At 41.0% G+C, this 19,667-nt stretch overlaps 4 protein-coding genes across 14 annotated transcripts in view; 2 read left to right on the forward strand and 2 right to left on the reverse strand.

The window, feature by feature from the left end:
• LOC119917207 overlaps positions 1 to 2,422 on the forward strand; it is a 28,123-nt gene extending 25,701 nt beyond the window's left edge. For all 3 annotated transcript variants that reach the window (XM_038737404.1, XM_038737406.1, XM_038737405.1), the window contains exons 28-33: positions 31 to 122; positions 239 to 324; positions 415 to 472; positions 580 to 797; positions 1,244 to 1,393; positions 1,498 to 2,422. In XM_038737404.1, the coding sequence (XP_038593332.1) occupies positions 31 to 122; positions 239 to 324; positions 415 to 472; positions 580 to 797; positions 1,244 to 1,393; positions 1,498 to 1,763 (870 nt within the window). In that variant the 3' untranslated portion in view covers positions 1,764 to 2,422. The remainder of the gene's footprint in view (positions 1 to 30; positions 123 to 238; positions 325 to 414; positions 473 to 579; positions 798 to 1,243; positions 1,394 to 1,497) is intronic.
• Positions 2,423 to 8,002: 5,580 nt separating this feature from the next.
• On the reverse strand, positions 8,003 to 10,946 carry ntpcr (nucleoside-triphosphatase, cancer-related). The gene is made up of 5 exons (XM_038737868.1): positions 10,848 to 10,946; positions 10,207 to 10,369; positions 10,013 to 10,115; positions 9,270 to 9,479; positions 8,003 to 8,718 (listed from the first exon to the last, which is right to left on the reverse strand). The coding sequence occupies exons 1-5, from the start codon at positions 10,879 to 10,881 to the stop codon at positions 8,641 to 8,643; spliced, it is 588 nt and encodes a 195-aa protein (XP_038593796.1). The 5' UTR covers positions 10,882 to 10,946; the 3' UTR covers positions 8,003 to 8,640.
• Positions 10,947 to 10,949: 3 nt separating this feature from the next.
• On the reverse strand, positions 10,950 to 16,086 carry map10 (microtubule associated protein 10). The gene has a single exon (XM_038737867.1). The coding sequence runs from the start codon at positions 15,991 to 15,993 to the stop codon at positions 13,501 to 13,503; it is 2,493 nt and encodes an 830-aa protein (XP_038593795.1). The 5' UTR covers positions 15,994 to 16,086; the 3' UTR covers positions 10,950 to 13,500.
• A 658-nt stretch (positions 16,087 to 16,744) lies between these two features.
• LOC119916954 (signal-induced proliferation-associated 1-like protein 2) overlaps positions 16,745 to 19,667 on the forward strand; it is a 75,874-nt gene continuing 72,951 nt past the window's right edge. For 3 of the 9 annotated variants that reach the window (XM_038736957.1, XM_038736952.1, XM_038736953.1), the window contains exon 1: positions 16,746 to 16,899. The gene's annotated coding sequence lies outside the window, so the exon portion shown is untranslated. Of the gene's footprint in view, positions 16,900 to 19,667 lie in introns of all 9 variants that reach the window. The other 6 variants (XM_038736956.1, XM_038736955.1, XM_038736951.1 and 3 more) reach the window with 3 other exon arrangements.

The raw sequence follows: 19,667 nt of genomic DNA on the forward strand, positions 1-19,667 counted from the left end.
CAGTGATGATCAATCTGTGCTGTGCTGCAGAGCTCTGCATGTGGCCTGCCGCTGAACCTCACGGGAGCAGAGTGTTCACCTGCACTAGAGTACACCAAAAAACCCAACTGCTTTCGACTACGGTAAGATTTTTATGACCACCAAATTACAATGATGATGTTTTATAGATGATACAGATTTAAAGGCGATGGTAGATATACAGACAGCTGTGTGTTTGACCATTCTGTCACCTCCTCAGGCTCCGTGATGGGTCTGAATATCTGCTTAATGCCTCCTCACGCTTTTTGATGAAAAAATGGATGATGAAAATACAAGCAAACACAGGTAGACATTTTAATTTCAAAGCTAATTATGCTAATTCTGAACTCAGGTGAAAATGCTGTGATTCATTGATGTGTTGTTTTTTCTTAAAAGGTCAGAGTGAGTCTGTGTCTTCATCATCAACTGTCCCAGTTGATCTCCCAATTTCCTTGTAAGACATGTCGTTTTAACCACCTCCAACTCTTGATTTCCTAAGTCACAATAATCCTGATCCTTACAATAAATGTTTAGTAATAAAAACACCCTCTCACCTTCCAGAAAGCCCTCCCTCTGCTCTGGTTGTCATGGTCTTGCCAAATGCCACTGCTCCTCCCGACATGATGTCACCTCCACGTTCCCCAGGCACAAGCCACCGGGCGCCGCCCAAACCAAAGAGATTGTCGTCCTCACCAGAGAGTTCAGTCACATGACACAGAGTCATTTAAGGAGTGTGGACGAGCAGTCGACCATCTCATCCTCAGACGGAGGCGGCTGTGGTAAGGCCTTCTGCTTGTGTGGACAAAAGCTATATTTACCTGGGGAGAAACTCAATGTGCATCTGCTCCACATTCACACTTAGCGGAAGCAATACAAGCCACATTTACCATTGTTGGCTCTACCACGCTGGTTTGGCTTGCTTCTTTACCCACGAGGGTAATGCTGAGTTCAAAAAGGAATTCAGGATTCAATTTAGCTTTGTAATGTTTCAGAGTGCTGTGATTAAGAGCTCCACTCATAGAAGAAAAGTGAATGGCTGTTGCAGGTGTAGTATGTACCACTAGGAGGAGCTCAGGTATTATCTTGCTACATATTAAAACCTCAAGCACATCACCACAGGGAGACCGCTCACATCTCTACAGAAAATGTTTGAAAAAAATTGTTGCTAAGCTTTTCTGTTCATCAGTTCTGCTTAATTAAATACAGAATTTTCATCTCTCTCTAGATGATGATTTAGGCAGTTTTAAGCAGACAATGACTCACAGACTGTCTGGAGCATCCAGAGACAACACCTCCCCCCCCCCTCCTCATTCCCCTGTATCCAGCAGTCAGGACTGGCTCAGCAACAAGCGTCGCTCCCACTCCTTCACATCAGGTTAGTGTTAGCGCAGTTATTAACCTCAATGATCTGCAATGTGTCTGTGGTTCATAAACAACTGTTTCTGGCTCCTAATGTTCCCTCGTTCTGTTTTTTCTCAGCAACTTTTCAGAAGATCAAACCAACGTCGCACAACCCTGGAGGCAGAGGCCCGGAAAGAGGCTCCAACTACTGTGTGACTCTTGTAGTTGGAGACAAGTCATCAGACAGTACATCCATGAGCAGAGGCTCAGAGCCCCCGCTGCCGGCCTTGGCTGGATGGCAGCCAGACACCTATCAGGACTCTGCTCTGAGGAGCTACGCCAGCCTGCCACGACCACGCAATAAGTCCGTCTTCAAAAAGTTCTTTGGAAAAAGGGACCTCTGAGTTAAATGATGGTTTTACCAATAACTGATTTTACAAATAGTTTCTCATGTGCAATGCACATATTTGTTGAAAAGCAAAAAAATGCTACTACTGACTATATTTATGATCAGAAGACCTACACGGTTTTATTTTTGATGTGTTGGAAATATAATTCACTTCATGGTCTAAACAGTCATTATAATAAGTCCTTTTCATGAGTGTTTATCTTGTTGCGTGTATATTGTTCTTCCTTTTCTTGCCAAGTGATAGAACAATATTGTGTGAGTGTGCACTGTGTAGATTTGATTAATTGAAAAACACCTTTTCTCAAGAGTCTTATTTTGTATCTCTTTTGTATTTTTTTTGTTATGGTTGTGTATTAGGTAAACATACCGTCTCAGTGGAGAAACCATTTAGATAACAGATTTAGAGAATAATCCCAGTGATATCATCTTTAATGAGTTATGACCAAGTATTTACAATATCCTGCAGTCATGACATTTACTGTACCAGATCATTACAGCTCCCCTCCTTCACATGTAGAGTGTGTGGTGCACCAAAAGATTTCTTTCCTTTTTTTAAAATCAGCAGTTTGACACTGTCTGAGCTTGTTTGATATTAAGACTTTTTAAATATGAATTGTAGCAAAGACTATTAATAATAAAACATAAAAACAAAGATTTGCTTTGGCTGTGATTAACGGATGAAGACATTTATTTTTAATACAGTTGTGGTGAAAATGTTTGTTATTCAGGCTTTGTTATCATCTCTGGAGGCTTTGAAGAGGAAAGGGATTAGATGAATAGAGAGAGATTAAAGGCCAGGCCAGGCAACGGACATCTTCACATCATTAGCCTTATTTTCGCTTATTAAACATCTGCTACCATTCAAAGACATGATTCAACCAAATCCATAATCAGCATTGCATTTTCAGCAGACATTATAGCTGCATAATGAGGCATATGCATGCATAAAGAGTTTGCAAAATGCCACTGTTTAGCATTACAAAATATTCAGTGATTCCCTACAAGATCTCTGTGGGACAGTTTTCCAACCATTTTTACCAGAAATTGCCAAAGTTCTTAACAGTTCCTGTTATGTTTTGGTGTTCGTTTTAGTCACCTGGGTAATGTTCTAGCTAAGTATTCGAGCCAAGTAGCAGTCCTCACAGTTTACATTGGCTTGCTAATTCCAGCCTATGTTAGGGTTGGTTGTGCAAGAAAAAAATAAAATTAAAATATTTCAAAGTTGATCAAACTGTTAGTTAAAAAATTAACTGTTGGTCACTTTAAAACTAACATCACTTCATCTAGGCGATCACAGGGATATGTTAATATTTGATCAGTTGACTGGTTGCATATGTCAGATTTATGACTCATTAGGGACAGAAAAGCTGTTGATCTCATTGTCCACTGAGTCAGTGTACTGGTTAGATCTGGATAGATCAAATTGGCCAATAGAAGGTTTGCAAAGTGATTATATGGTATCTTGGAAAGTTTTTTATGTATTTATTTATTTATTTTTCGAATTTTTGAAATACAAAAATACAGTAGTTTATATAATAGTTTATTTTGATAAACATTTTGAAATATTTTTGCCCATTTCTGGCAGTTGAAGAACTGAAAGTAGTTGGACTGTCTTTTGAAGTGAAATAATGTAATGTAATGTAATGAGAGCTACTGAAATGCGAGTTGAACTGAAGTGAAAGCAACTGAAATTTCAGTGGAAGCTGAAGTGCCATGTGAAAATACATAGTATTTGAACCATGTGCACTGTTAATGGTTAAAGTGTCAGTTGATGTCTTAGCAGTGACAGCAGATAAAATGTTGTCAGTTTAAGCAATGATTGAAAAAAACTATGTACCATTCAGTACTTCTTCGGATAATTAAAAAAGTGCACTTTTCTCCCATTAACCAATAGCTTAAATAATTGTGAAATTTACACATTATAAACACACTCTTGTAGAGTAGAACTATTACAAATGTAAAAATACCCAAAAACAAAGCAAAGGAAGAAGCATTGTGTTTTGGCACAACCACTGCATCACCTCTCAGCTCATATAGCACTGTCAAAAGTCACAGTGTGGTCTTGGTTTGTATATACGCATATACACATGCACACAGCAGCTACAGTAGTGTATGGAATGGAAACTGTTCGAAAAGCTCTGCGTTTGTGGTGCAAATTTGTCAAAAGCATCCAGCAGAGGCATTAATCATGGCAGGTCAGCAATCTGTGAACCATTATCGAGACTCTATACAGCAGAATGCTGTATGACTCAAACTCTGACTGTACTGTAAAAAAATACCCTATATTTGTTCGGTTTATATGCAAAATCCCCATATAAGTCAGGTCAGTGTGCCACTGCAATGATCTATATGTTATTAGTGTACTCTGCAAGACAAGTTAATAATCCACAATGACATTCACGATATGATTGGTAAATTTCACGTGGTTGCTGCATGCACATGTGGCACCAATTTTCTTGCTATGCATGGAATACAAACATTTGGGTTTTCCCTCCACAATAAAGACAGTTTTTGTGTTTTTCCCCTCCGTCAAGTTTGGAATGACAGCCACATCCTTTGCGGCCCAGAGGGACGCAGCAACAACCAATCGATTGATCGCCATGCCCCCGATCTTTGTGTCCTCTCTTTGCACTCTGACCTCCATATCATCTGCTGACAACTCCTACAGCTTCCTTCACAGCTGGGGGGGGGGGGGGGGGGGGGGTTCACTCTGCTTGTGTGTGTGTGTAACCACATTCTGGAGGCTTCCTCTCTAAGTGTGGGATTATATGGCATGGCAATGGATGCGTGCACCACAAAACACAACACCCACACACTTGGGTTGTTGCATTTTTCCTGTCTAACCACCGCATGACACATCCTCCCAAAGGTGAGGTAAAGGTCCAGGTTTTGTTAGCCAAGTTTAAGAGTGACTCACAGGGGTTACCGCAGTCACTGAAAGAGATCCGGAGATCACAAGGAACCATCAAGGTAGTATAACACGAGAGGGATGTCCTCAGGCCTTGACCCCTCCCTTGCTCTTGATGGGATCCATATAAATGCTTTATTTATATGTTAAAATAAATATGGATTATTTATTTATTTATTATTATTACTTATTTTAATAGCTAATTAAGACATTTGTTGAGATCATGTAAAGATTTTCATTTGTTATTTCCATTCTCATGCTTCTTTGAGCTTTGATCCCAGGCTCAAAAGGTAGGCTTGGAGAGGGGTGTGCTAGTGGCCCGGACACAAGCTTTGAAACCCAACACTGTCTGCCTGCAGCAGCCCAGGGGAGCCCATGAAAATGATGTAATGGGGAGAGTGGTTTAGGAATCATCGGTGGTGGGCAGCAGGGTGGAATAGTGGTTAGGAACCCAGATCATATGGCTTAATTTCCACAGCCTTTGGATCACGACATTAACTGCCCACCTGTCAAGGCCAGTGGTCCTTAGTTATGCCCATTAGCAGAATGAGGTAAATTAAAGCTCGCTTATAGCTTTCTGGGAATACATCTGAAATAATACATAATGCATGCAAACATAATACCTCTGGGCCATGCAAAGTCTTGTGGCAGAAACTGTGAGAACTCACATACCCAGTAAATGCTGAGAAATGACCTTGATTTAAAGGAGTATTGCTAAGTACTCACCATGTGCTGGCTTTGGCACGGAGAAATTTGACATCACAGATGCTAAGAAGCTTTAGCGCCGCATCTTTCAATAAATCATACGATCATCTTGGGAAATAAACAGTGAATTTGAAGTCTGGCTTTGGGAAAGCTGGAGCAGGCATTTGTCTCTCTCCCACATGGTCTTTGAACAATATGTCAGATTTTCATCGGCTGCATTTGGCATTTTGGCCAAGGGCTTCTCGGACAATATATCATAATATGTCCCCCCTCAACAGCTGCCACTGTGCCTCCTGGGCTGGTACCACAAAGTGCAATAACTGGAGAGAAATTTCCTCATCTAAGCTCCAGCTCCCCGCCATCCACCCCTCCCTCCCACCAGCAAGCTCCCTTTTGTCCTGGATTGTTGGTAAGCTCCTTGCATTTCTGTGTCCTCCATGTGTGAACGGATAAAGGATACATAGTGCCACATAGACATCTGTCCCGCAGATATGGTGCGAATGCATCTCTGCGATATGGATATTAATTCACTTCATATTCATTCAAGCTATTCTACATGGCTTTTCACGCAACTCCTGCTTAGGATACATCAATACATTCAGGTCCCCTGACAGTGTATCAAATTGTTACAGCTGCACAATGCTTATGTATGAACCATGCTGAACCCTTCAACGTAAAATAGCATGCATGAAGTCTGGACTATGTTACCAAAAAATATAGTAATTAGAATATAGATGTTTTTTTGTGTGTGGAAAGGGTTTAAATAATCCTCTTTATGGCTTTGAAGTATTTGCAGTTGTATTGTATGCTGTGTATATGTATATTATTTGCAGTTATATTGCATGCTATGGTGTAGATGATGAAATGGAACATACTGTATATACACATCATGATACAGTAAAGTGGTGGTTCCCGACCATTTTTTGTATTCCCACACAGCCCTGTTGGATGAACTCTAGTAAACACTTGTCAACAATATTTCCACCATTCATACATTACTTAAAAAAACTACTTGAACCGTTTATCCAAACATTTTACCTACATATTTATACATGTATATATTCCTTTTACCTGCGTATTTCAATTCTGTGTCCATTAGTTTTAGCTAGATATTTTAACCATGTATCCATTACTTTAAAATAAACTATTGAACTGTTTATCATCATTAACATGTATACATTACTTTCAGCTGCTTACATACATAATTTATCCATTGCTTTTACCTAACTATTTTAATGCTGTGTGTCCATTTCTTTCAGCTAGATATTTCAACCATGTATCCATTAATTGTATCTGTTTTTCTATTACCTTTATTTTTCCCCACACTATATGCAAATAACAGAACATTCAGATAAAATCAAATGTTTGATTTTAAAAAAATTATTCAAACTTGTTGAGCTACTCCACATTCTGCCCCCTGGCAACTACAGAAGCAGTCCTGGGTGGGAATCACTGGTGTAAATGATTTGCCTATAATATGACAATATGGTTTCTAATTGCATCATAACACATCAAATACATCCACATACACACCCTTTACTTGGTAAAACTGGCAAGATCTCTGTCACTGTTACATAACCCATCTGCTACCCTGCTGCAGGGTGCTGAGGATCACCTTCCAATCACAAGAGCCAGTGCCCCTTCAGCAGCACTGCATGGCTTGCCCTACCATGAACCATACTATCAACTCTAATTGCGTATTGCCCAGTCTGCGCCTACAATAACAATGCAACGTCATATTTCCATGCGAGTTAAAAAATACGACCATTGTGATGTTGACTTTGAAGCCAAATCAGCGACTGCTAGTGCCAGTTGATCGTACGTCAGCGGTGGCAATGAACAGATGCTGGCGCAGCAGCATGTCTGACGCAGATCACAGCTGGCAGCTCTCTCTGCAGCCAACCTGACAGGTTACATCAGTTATACAAGCAGTATTAAAAAATAAGCCAAAGCAGCCTTCCATGTATTTTCACTTTGAAATGACCTGAAGATGCTTGGGTGTCAAAACAAATATCTTTGCCAGAGGATTTCTATTAAAATCCTTGATGCAAGTGCCAGACTTTGGAGCTCACGCAGTCAGTGAAATTCCACTTGCAGCGAGTCTGTCTGATCTGAACTATCGACAAACTCATGAGCCTTGAATGTTCCTGAGCTACTTTAGTCTCTAAAAACCTACTTCAGCTATTCCCAATTAACTTACATTTATTAATGATATGGTCACGAATGTACATCAGGCAAAAAGTATTAATTTGGCAGATTTGACTCTCACAGAGAGCTTCACTTTTCTTTAAGTTTAACAGCATGTCTCGCTCTATACCTGGAAAACCCTTTAAATACCTTTTTAAAACTGTATCATTGGAATAAATGCTTCATAAATGCCCTCAGGTTTCTCAAAAATCCAATACCACACTATTTATCCTTTAATGTAATCTGACTGCACATGGATAGAAATTCCATTATCTCACAGGACGGAGCATAAAATCCTAGAAACTAAAGAGATTGAAGCATAAATATGTTTCAAGACTGTAGCTTAGCATCAGTGTAAACAAATTTATAACTGCAGAACAAATGAACAGTTTGCATCTTTAAATGTGAGAAATTAACACCCGAGAAAGACAATCTGGTTGTTGACAAGAGAGTAACTTATTATTTTTATTTTATTTAATTTAAGCTAATGGATGAATAAACCATGAAATGATTGGACATACTTGCACTGTTAAATATTGATTGATTTTCAATAAACACACCCTAAGGTTGACAAAGGAGGCTCAGATAGTAAGGAACTAAATTAATTAACAGGGGCGCTGCTCTGTTTGCCCCTTTTAAAACAAATAGCAGTACTTGTCCTCATAAACAAATGATTATTACACACTAATAAATGAGAAACTTTATGAGAACTAAATAAAAAATAAAACAGAGCTGTTTGGAGGACTTGCAGTCTTTGGCTCTGAGCTCACAGGATATTTACACACTAAGTGAACAATTCCCCCACTGTGTTCCATCTCACAATCAATTATTCAGCGTGCAATCCATTTTGAGGCTGTAAAAAATGAATTGTGTACATAAATGCATGCATGTGACACACTAACTCGCCCCAGCAACTAGGCATGCCCCTCAGGTTAGGTCAGATCCCTGTTAAGAAGCATGAATAGTCTGACTGTGTGTACTGTATATGCATTGACACAAATAAAAGTTGTTGTCAGCAAAAACACACACAAACGGCAGGGTGTTCCCCTTTTAGTGGCTCCGAATCTCCATGTCAGGTTTTATGTTTAAGACAATTTTGCAGTTCTGCTAAAATGTCTTGTAGAATAGCACTTCTGTTTTCCTTAGAAACCTAGGTGGGGGGAAAAATAAGCAAACATAATTAACGATGGCAAGGAGGCAGTCTGCAGATAATGTAACATTATACAACATGTGTTGCCAAACATGAACAACACGAGAGCTGTGACAAAGGGCTTGTCTGGTAGGATAAGACCACAAAGCATGTTGTAAACACCTAATCCCTGACCTACTCTTTTATAAGTGAAACTAAAAATCATATGTTCGCCAAAAATATTGATACTGCCCCATAACCTTGTTTGATTTAATAACTACATCGACATAGTGACTATTTTGCATGACAATATCCATAACTGAGTCTTCCGTGATAAATTATTTTGACATTTCAGACCACCCTTTGTTGTTGAATCAGTCACGCATGATTTAGAGTTAATCCTGCTATAGGAGACAGATAATGGGGGGCACGGCCCTTGTGCATTAATAAGCAGACTGGCTATCCTCCTAAGCCCAAGTGGATACAGGGTAAACACTGCCCTATAGCTAACTGACCTAAATGACCTAAATATATATTTATCACACATAGTGTGTGCAACTATTTGGACTCACCGTGAAGACCTTGACATCATGCCTGCTCCGCACCTCTTCCACAAGACCCAGCGGTTTACCCTTGGGGATGGGGATGGTGCCCAGGACGGCGCAAGAAGAGCTATCTAAAGTCTGTCTTACTGACCGGATGAACGACTGGCTGAAGAGCTCCATTTTGCCAATCTCATCAATGACAAAGACCTTCTTGCTGCCCCCGTCTGCTGCTCCTACCTGGAGACGACAAATGTTGGTATCGAGAACAGTCAATGCGTGCATACATCTTTTTTTAGTTGCAATAAAGAAATAAAAGGAAACTAGTTCAGTTTGGACATTTACTGATAAAAAGATTAAACACGTTTCATTGGTGGCCATGTGCTATCTCACTGACTGACAGTGTGTCTGAGACAGTGTTTGCATGTTATAGGCAACGGATGATCTGCAGTGATTACAGAGGCGCTTCAAGTGAGATGAAAGTGGATTATGTGACGCCAAGGCACAGACACCTTCCTTTACAGCGCATGTGTAGGCGTCACTCCAGGCTCACTTTACATGCCGGATTAATCATGGTCAGTGACAGCCAGACGGCACCACCAACACTAAAAATGCCACTCTGGTATTTATGTGTTTGCAAGCCTCCAATTATTCCATCAATTCTGAGAATATCAAAGGCGTGATGATTTCTTAAGTGGGGAATAAAGGGAGTGTTTCGCTTACTGTGATCTATTGACGAGGGTGAGTTTAAAAAGCATGTGCTGCTGTCTTACGTTTCTGAAGAGGGGGAGAGCCAGGTTTTCAAATGAAGGCAAGTCAACCACATACTGCCCAACTGTGTATTCCCGTCTGCCATGAGATGAACCGGGAACATCTCTGTAAGTTAGAATAAGGTGAGGGTTACTAAAAAACAGCACGATAAAAGACAGCCAGTAGTTTGATTTGGATAGGATGACAAGTCTGCTACCTGATTCTGGACAGGTGACCCCTCTCTCCTGTCACTGTGACTACATCAAAGCCGACTCTCCGGCCTCCCTCCCTGACCTCCTCTGTGTAAAACCCTTCAACTCCCACTCCTGATGACACTAAAGTCTCACAGGCTTTCTGGACCAGGGTGGTTTTCCCCACACCTGTAAGCAAGACAAGGGACATTGTAAAACAACTGCAATACATCAATTTAAAATTGGAGTGCAGTGCCTTACTGTAAAATGTTAGGACATGAATATTCCATGCATTAGTGCTGTTGGCATCCTTAATTAGTGCTCTCAGTCTACAAAATTTGCATAACCTCAAATCTATATCTTAATTATCGAGTCATTTTGACCAAGAATCTGTCAAAATACTAGTAGTAAAACTGGAATTTGAATTAATTGAATGAATAAACGTCTCTTTCATCTTTGTAGGGAGTTAAACATATCGCATAAATACCTCTTTACTATAAACCATTACCAGGATAAATCGACAGTATCCGGACAAAGCTAAAACAAGCTAAATTTTATCACAACCACCGTTAACGCTTACTGACTCATAAGACAGCTCACTGACTCGTCTGGATTTACAGCGACTACAACTTCAGCCGCACAGAACTCGCTGGGTGTTGGGTTTTACCTGGAGGTCCTGTCAGAAAAACGTGTTTAAACATCTCACTTCATACAGTTCAACATGCTGCTCCGGCTCTTCCGTACACACCGAGTTGACGCATGCGCGGTATGCAAAATACATCTGAACTTTATTTTATAAAAGACAGCACGTTACAGCAAATGTCTCCATTTACATGCTTTACTCAAGTAAAACGAGGAAAAGCACTGTGTACAAATACAAATAAAAAAATGTTTCAAAAGTTGTCATTATGCAGAGTGTCAGTGTTTTACATTATTTTATTGGACTGTTTCCCAAACTAAGGGTCCGGACCGGTCCGGACCATAGACTGTATATAAAAAGGTCCGGACCCTGATTGGATTGGGTCGCCAATTGGGTGAGTAAAATTCTTAAAAATGTTACAATATGTAAATATGTGAATGAGCTTTCTTTTTTACACAGAGTAAAGCTGGTTGAAAACTTCCATTGTTGTTTTTCTTTACTTTAATAAGAAAATAAATACATTTTATTTACATTGTTTGCTTTTCCCTTTATTCGTAGTTTGTAAATGTAGATGTATTTTGTAGATGTAAATTTGGGTCCCAGGGAGATTTCTCTTTCGGGTCTTGAGCTGAAAAAGTTTGGGAACCAGTGGACTAACATTACTAATGCATAATGCAAGTGTAAGCAGAAGGAACTAGTCTAATTCTAACTATGTTATGTATTTTGTGTACATATCTGCATTGTTACTGTATAACAATAATAATGATAAACAATTAATATATTTTAAAATATTGATCTAAAGTGTTAGAGCTTTCATATAAATGTACAACCCCAATTCCAATGAAGTTGGGACGTTGTATAAAATGTAAATACAAACAGAATACAATGATTTGCAAATCCTTTTCAACCTATGTTCAATTTAATACACCACAAAGACAAGATATTTAATGTTCAAACTGATAAACTTTATTGTTGTTTGCAAATATTCACTCACTTTGAATTTGATGCCTGCAACACTTTCCAAAAAAAGCTGGGACAGGGGCATGTTTATCACTGTGTCACATCACCTTTCCTTTTAACAGCACTCATTAAGCGTTTGGGAACTGTGGACACAAATTGTTGAAGCTTTGTAGGTGGAATTCTTTCCCATTCTTGCTTGAAGTACAACTTCAGTTGCTCAACAGTCCAGGGTCTCCGTTTTTCGTATTTTGCGCTTCATAATGTGCCACATATTTTGAATGGGAGACAGGTCTGGACTGCAGGCAGACCAGTCTAGTACCCACACTCTTTTAGAACGAAGCCACGCTGTTGTAACACGTGCAGAAAGTGGCTTGGCATTGTCTTGCTGAAGTAAACAGGGACGTCCCTGAAAAAGACGTTGCTTGGATGGCAGCATATGTTGCTCTAAAACCTGTACTTTCAGCATTAATGGTGCCTTCACAGATTTGCAAGTTACCCATGTCATGGTCACTAACACCCCCCCATACCATCACAGATGGCTTTGAACTTTACACTGATAACAATCCGGATGGTCCTTTTCCTCTTTGGCCTGGAGGACACGACGTCCATAATTTCCAAAAACAATTTGAAATGTGGACTTGTCAGACCACAGCCCACTTTTCCACTTTGCGTCAGTCCATCTCAGATGAGCTCGGGCCCAGAGAAGCCGGCGGCGTTTCTGGGTGTTGTTGATATATGGCTTTAGCTTTGCATGGTAGAGTTTTAACTTACACTTGTTGATGTAGCGACAAACTGTGTTAACTGACTCAGCTTTCCCAGTCTTTTGCTGCCCCTGTCCCAGCTTTTTTGGAACATGTTGCATGCATCAAATTCAGAGTGAATATTTGAAAAAAAAACAATGAAGTTTATCAGTTTGAACAATAAATATCTTGTCTTTGTAGTGTATTAAATTGAATATAGGTTGAAAAGGATTTACAAATGAATGTATTCTGTTTGTATTTACGCCTTACACAATGTCCCAACTTCATTGGAATTGGGGTTGTAGCATAGTAAAAAAAAAAAAAGTTCTCTGTGAAATGTTGCGGAATATTATTACAAAGTAGCATAAAACGGATATACTCAATGTACAAGTACCTTAAAATTCTAGTTAATTGAAGTACTTCAGTAAATAAAATCAATAATACATTCCCACCACTGCAAATTAGTAAGGTTTCATTGTCCCACTGAAACCTGCAATAGAAATCCTTAACACAACTGAGTCACGCAAAACACAGCACAGTGCACGAAATAGCTGTCTCTGTTTTGCTTATCAAATAATATCAAGGGAGAAGTGCAAAGAAGGAGCTGATATTTAAAGAAGATACCCTGAAATCAAGAGCTTCCCTAGGAGCTCTGGGAGATTTTCAGCTTGTGACAACTCTACTGGAAACAAGAGCTTAAAAACAATTTGCATATTCACATAGAGAGAATTCCCATCCTCTTATATGTAAAGCACTCATGGTCCGCCACTTTATGCAAATATCCAGTAGCTTAGTATTAACTGAGTGATTAAGACTTACAATTTCCACTAACAGCATGTCTTGTATTCAAAAAGGTTGTGAGACATCCTAACTTAAAGGAAAACTTAATTACATGTTTGCAAATTTACACACTTGTTAGATGTGTACAGTACATTACTACTACTTGGTTGAGGGAAAGAGTGTAGCCTTGATGTATTTCTTTACAGAGTGTAACCAGGGAGCTTGTTGGCTACCAGTTTAGAGATATGCTGATACTCCTTTCTGAAATCCAGAGAGCCCAGCTCATCCTCCAGCTCCTCTGCCTCCAGAGGTTCAAAGGAGGATATCGATTCTTCAGAAACCCCTCGACCTGGGCCGCTGTTCTTGGTTGATGCGCTCCTTTGACCTCTTGATGATATGAAACTCTCAGCGCCGGAGCTCCTTTCCACTCTGTTGCTCTCTGCCGTCAGTTTTCTGGAGGGTGCGCTTTGTAAGTACCCATTTCCGTCACCATCATCGGAGGAAAAGCTGAGGGCCGAGGCGTGGGTTCGAGGTCGGATGACGTGTGTACCCCTCAGAGCACGCTGTGGAGAGCTGGGGGCTTTGACAGGCACAGGGAGGACCGCTCTCCTCTGGAAACCCTCAGAGTCAGAGTTGTAGAGGTCTGGGCGGACAGGAGTCTTGCTGGGCGTCTTGGCTCTGGAGGAGGGCTCGGGGCTACTCCCGGGGTCAGGGGAGTAGGCATCGCTGGGCTCAAGGCTGTTAAAGTCATCAGCATAGTCTGCCTCCTCGTTTCCTCCACAGCTGGAGCCTGAAAGTGAAGAATTTGGGCTGCTACGTCCGCTGCTTCCTGAAGATTCAATTTTCTCTCTGTGACTGACATATTCAGATTGATTTGATTCACTGTGATGCTCATTCTTGTCTTTGTTTCGAGCAACGGCGTCACTATCCACGCTGGGGATGTGAATGCATTTCAAGCCTCTCTCAGGAAGGGCAGGATTTTCTGAAATTCTCAGAGAGTTTATGTCTTGTTCACCATGAAATTTCCCTTGCAGGTTTTTCTGTTTTAGTGTGACTGTTTCTTGTCGTGCAGAGTGCACAGTGGTGCTTTGTATCATTGTCTCAATATTTTCATTCAGACTGGAGCTCTGATTTAATACTGATTTCCTTCTCCTGAGCTTCGCAATCTTAATACATGACTTTGTCTTTCCTTTACTTGACTGCGTTTCATTCTGTATTATTTCCATGCATTCGCGACGGTTTACTTTAAGAGGAGAAACTTGTTTCAGCCTCAGATTAAATGTTTTAGTTGTACCATATACGAGCTTCTTTCTGGGAGATTTACTGGAGCTTTTACTCTCAATCAAAGCCTCTTGTTGTTTGTCTTTCACTTTTACAGATGCAGGCCTCACTAAAGGTGTAGAGCAGTTTCTGGGGGAATGTAAATAAATTAAATGGGGACTAGTTCCCGGTCTGGTTTTCTGTAACGATTTGGTTTGCACCTTTGGTGCAGTGTTTCCATGCCCAGCAGAAGGCTCTGTGGAAGCAGGCCTGTAAATCCAAGCAAGACTGGGATGAATAGACAAGGGCTGGTGTGGGTTCTGGTCATTCAACTGTGACAGCTCAACAAGAAGAGCATTTAGCAGAGGCAACTGTCGCAAGGCTTCCCCGAGGACATTTGGAGTCTCCCCACTTGTCTGTTGGTTTCTTGATGTTTTAACATCATGTCTTGCTCTCTGGTCTATCATTGGAGAACTTATGCCTTCAGTTTTATTTTCTTCTGAGCATGTGTCTTCAAATGTAAAAGCCTCTATGTCTAGATTCAGTAATTTGCAATCCCCTTCTTCATTTTGGCTTTTCTTCTCAGAATTACTGTAGAAGAGATGTGGCGGACAAAATATAGCTAAGTCTTCTTCAGAACTTCTTCTTTCAGTGTCTTTTATTTGGCTTTGTGCCTGCATGGCAACGCAAACGTCGCTGTCCTGTTTATCCTCACTTATCAGGCTATTCTCATCTGATGGTCTGTTGCTGTGGATGTTTAGGTCAGACTTGCCAGGTGTGGTTGAACAGACATTGCACAGAGGCAAAACTTCTGTAGATGTGTTGTTCTCCATGATGCTCTCTTGTACATGTTGTCCTCCATGTACACTGGTGCTTTTAAAGCTCCTTCTTTCTGTGATATGTGGCAGTAAACTAGCTCCCAGGCTTAGCAGTTTGTAAGTCAGGGAAATTGATCCAACTTTCTCCCCCAGGAGGTTGCATATACCCACAAGCCCCCTCTCACAATGAGAAGAGGGAGTAGAAACGCCATGTTTAGTCACATCCTGCCTTATTCTCTTCATCACTTTAGCCAGCGAGATGAGTGAGGTCCCGACTAATTTCGGAATCTCCTCATTCACATCCAAAACCATAGCATAGAGAGGGGTGTTAGATAGATGGCTATGCAGTGAGTTCAGGTTCATTTTGAAGAGACACGACTTCCCTCTGTTAAAAGTATACTCTCCCTGCTGACCCTTTCCGTGGTGTTCTTGTTGGTTAATGCCGTCGCTGCTCTGCGGAGGCTGATAAATGAGCAGCGTTGGGAAATCCAGCAGTCGTAACCCGAGAGCCAGCTCGTCGGAAACTTTACCTTCTTTCTCGATTCGGATATATTCCACCAAAAGCTCAAATGAAAACAGAGTCTCGAGATTATCGCTGTTTTCTTGCCCTGACATCCTGAAAGCTGTGTGACCAAACAAACCCCAACTAGCTGAGCTAACTAACGAGCTGTTAGCTAATCCACAAAGTCGAGCATACAGCTTCCATCGGCTCCATGGAAACGCACTCCTGTCGCGAGTATATGGCGTCATGCAGTGCTACGGAGTACCTGGGAAATGTCGTTTCAGGGGTTCCTTTACGCATAGCATTGATTTCAATTGAATTAAATATTTAATAAATTGCTTATTTTTCGTTATACTTTAAAAAAAAAAGAGGTGGCATTGTTCGTATTTGTAAGTATGGGCGTCTGCTTTCAAATTTAAAGCAGACAGAAAATAGAAAACACAATAGAACAGAATGACAAATTACATGTAACTTGAAACATGAAACATTATAAGCACTAATGGAAGGGGTTTGAACATGGTAATTTATTCAGGTACAGTTTGGGAGAGCAACTTTTCAGCAGTTCACCAGATGGTGCCACTGTAGGGCTTTTTGGGCTCATAGACTAAAATAGTCTTGTGGTGAACAGCAACAAGACGACTGGACCTAGATTACATAGCTGGGTGATTATTCGCCTTTCGCCTGTGACGGACATTAGTCTATTATTCTCCCTACAATATCAACCAAAAAACATATAGGCCTATCTGAAGCCTCAGAGTAGACAGGAGTGAGGAGCATAGACTGTATGAGGGGCAGAGGCTTTCTACAAGCGTCGGGTGGGCGGAGTCTTCCTTCCTGCGTGTTGTCATCACGGAGATAGGTGCTGGATGAATATTGCTATGGTCTGTACCACTTCAGTCTGCAGGCTGATAGAGAGAGATGTGAGACCGACTACCGCGGCTTCAGCTGGTTTTACCCCTTACGGATAACTGACAACGCTAACAGTCTCGCAACGGACGGGGCACCGCTCACATTTAAAGGTAAGACCCGAATGTAGTTTTCAACCTCCGAACACACCAACAAAGTAAAAAGTACGTCAGGGCTGTAGCTGAAAGTGAGGAGCGCTGCTCACAGGGAGAGTAGCGAAAGGCGTAGAAACTCAACTGGCACATTGACGGCCATAGTGAACACAAAGGATAAAGTTACTTTCAGACACCGAGGCAGATGTAATTTGAGCGACAAAACATAACAGAACTGGAGAGGATATGCTGTTTCAGCAGTAGCCATGTATATATATTATGTGTGTATTCATTAATTGTTTGGTACGAGCTATAGTGCTGTTGACTTTTGTTTGATTCGTGTTTGTTTGTTTATTTACTAAGTTACTCACATATATAACCTAATTCAATGCGAAATACAGTCACATTCCTGAAGGCCACTCCAGTTTCTTAATTATTATTATTATTTTTTTATAATACTATAAAAATATTACAAGGTGACGTCATAGTTTTGGGGATGGTGGTCGTATTGCTCGTGTTGGTGTGTGTGTGTGTGTGTGTGTGTGTGCGCGCGCGCGCACGCGTGCTGGGCTGGGGGTTAATCGGACTGGATTTGCACAAAAATATTTTTGAATGAATTTCTTAAGTGGAGTGATCCATGAAAACGGTGGGGGGCGATAAAGGCATCATTGTCCAACTGGTCATGGGTAATAAAGCGTTTTCATGCCCACTGTAGGTGAAGCCCTAAGCTATAATCTTACATGCAATATTGAATTCTTTTTTAAATGTATGTAAGTAATGGTCAAAGAAAATCACACACTCTGCTGTGCTTTACTGTTGCATTGTGTGCTTATCTTGACTTTTTGCAGCAGTGGGTGCTTGTCAGTATGTCCAGACAAAGACCAATTTCCCCTAACATCAGATTTGTTTGGATTCCCTGTAAATAATATCTGGCAGTCTCCTTGCACACAGCATGTTCAATCTTGATTTATTACTTGCTGCTCTTGAGGCCTATTCAACATACAGTGTACTGTATACTCCACTGGGAGAGTAAACAAGTGAAATGTTGTTTGTGTTCCAGCACCATATCCTTTGCTGTCTTCCTGCAGGAAGTTTAGCCTCCACAATAACTAGCTTCCCAATAAGGGGAAACAAATAGGCCCATTCCTCTGCTGGTGGCTCGCTGCAGACACAACAACTAGGTGTTCTTCAGTGTAAACATAAGTTTCCATTGTTTAATTTTCAGTGCTCTGGATTTATGGTCTCCTGGCTTCACAGCTCCCATCTGAACAGATCAAGCATAAAGACTTTTCTGTTCCCGGAGTGTTAAAATCAATAAGACACAATTATTTTTCATAGAGTTTTATGTCTGGGAAAGATTATTTGTCAGTGGGGCTATGCTGAACTAAGTAGGCACAGGAGTGTTTTAAGATGGCTCCGGTATGCTCATGGCCTGGCATAACATTTAACATACTTTCCTTTTTACAGCAAAATGTTTAGCTTAAATCCAGCTGTCATAGGTCTGCATTTCAGGGAGGCAGTTTGTCAACTGAGCACTCTCCTGAATGGGCACAAAGACATCTGTAGTGATGTGTGAATAATTTGCTATTATTGTGCACAAAAGTGAAAAACAACCCCATTAATCTGCTCATTCTGCATGTCGTCATGCAAATATTTCCATTAGTTAACCCGTTTTCCAATCCAGTCTGGATTCATGCCTTTCCTCATTATGTAGTTGCACAGAATACTCAACCTATATGGTCTTTAATTTAGAGGGTGTAATGTGATTCCTACTTCTTTGAATTTTCTGTTGGAAATTCAAGATACATGAAAGATAGATTCCAGACAAGATCTTCCTTAATGTAGATGAAAATGAGGCTGCCTAGGTACCCCATCTCACCCACTGCCAGCAGCGCACTCCTAGAGGGAGACTATTCAACAGCCTGATAATGACAGAGCCAGGGAAAGTCTTTCAATCTTAGTTTGAATAGAGATCTGTTGCATTCTGCCATCAATAGGGTGCAGAGAGGGCCCTGTAGAAGAAATATGTTCTCATGTATTTTCAACAGCGCCTCATGCATGGCTAACCAGACAATGGGTAATTGAGCCAGATAGATATGTCTTTCAAAACAAAGTTCTGAGCACAATGTGTTCTCAGCTTAACAATAAGGCACCTGTCACGATTGGCAGAGGAATGTCTTCCTGTGACATGCCCACAGGTCATATCCACTTGTTATCATTGCAGAGCTGGTTAGGATGTCTTCTGGCCTCGTGGGCTCAGAGACGCCTCACTAGAGCAAAAGCGGTTATGTTGTTTTTGTAAAAACAGAAATTGCCGTAACACAGAACTGTTTTGAGGCTTTCTTTATGCTTGGGAAATTGTTACACCACTCCCCCAGTGTGCAGGACACCGTCTCCTGGTCTTTCCCCTTGTTTGTCTCTGTTCCCACGGTGCTTTGCTACCAGATTGCTGACTATCATGATTTGGAGAACAGTAGAAGGGGAAGAAATCTACTTAAAGACTTAGGTTCAGACCACATGTGTTAGGGGTGATGCATTTCTCCTTATTGTACCATAGAAGCATGCCAAACCATGTGGCGCCCCCTTTCCAGCACATCCGACACCCCATGCATGTGACGGGGATCAGGAAACCTGGTCTGGTCTGTGCCGGCTGACCGGCTGGCTGGCCTGCCAGGAGTCACAATGGGCCTCCCAACCAAATCCTGTTGCTTCAAATCCAACCAACCAACAGACAGGGGATCACATGCTGCCTGCTCCTGTTGTGAGAGCCAGACTTTCTCTCCGTCTTT

Source organism: Micropterus salmoides, unplaced genomic scaffold (assembly GCF_014851395.1).
Source record: "Micropterus salmoides isolate LMB-PRFRI ecotype aquatic unplaced genomic scaffold, ASM1485139v1 Ms_hic_scaffold_22, whole genome shotgun sequence".
In the NCBI taxonomy this organism is placed as follows: Eukaryota; Metazoa; Chordata; class Actinopteri; order Centrarchiformes; family Centrarchidae; genus Micropterus; species Micropterus salmoides.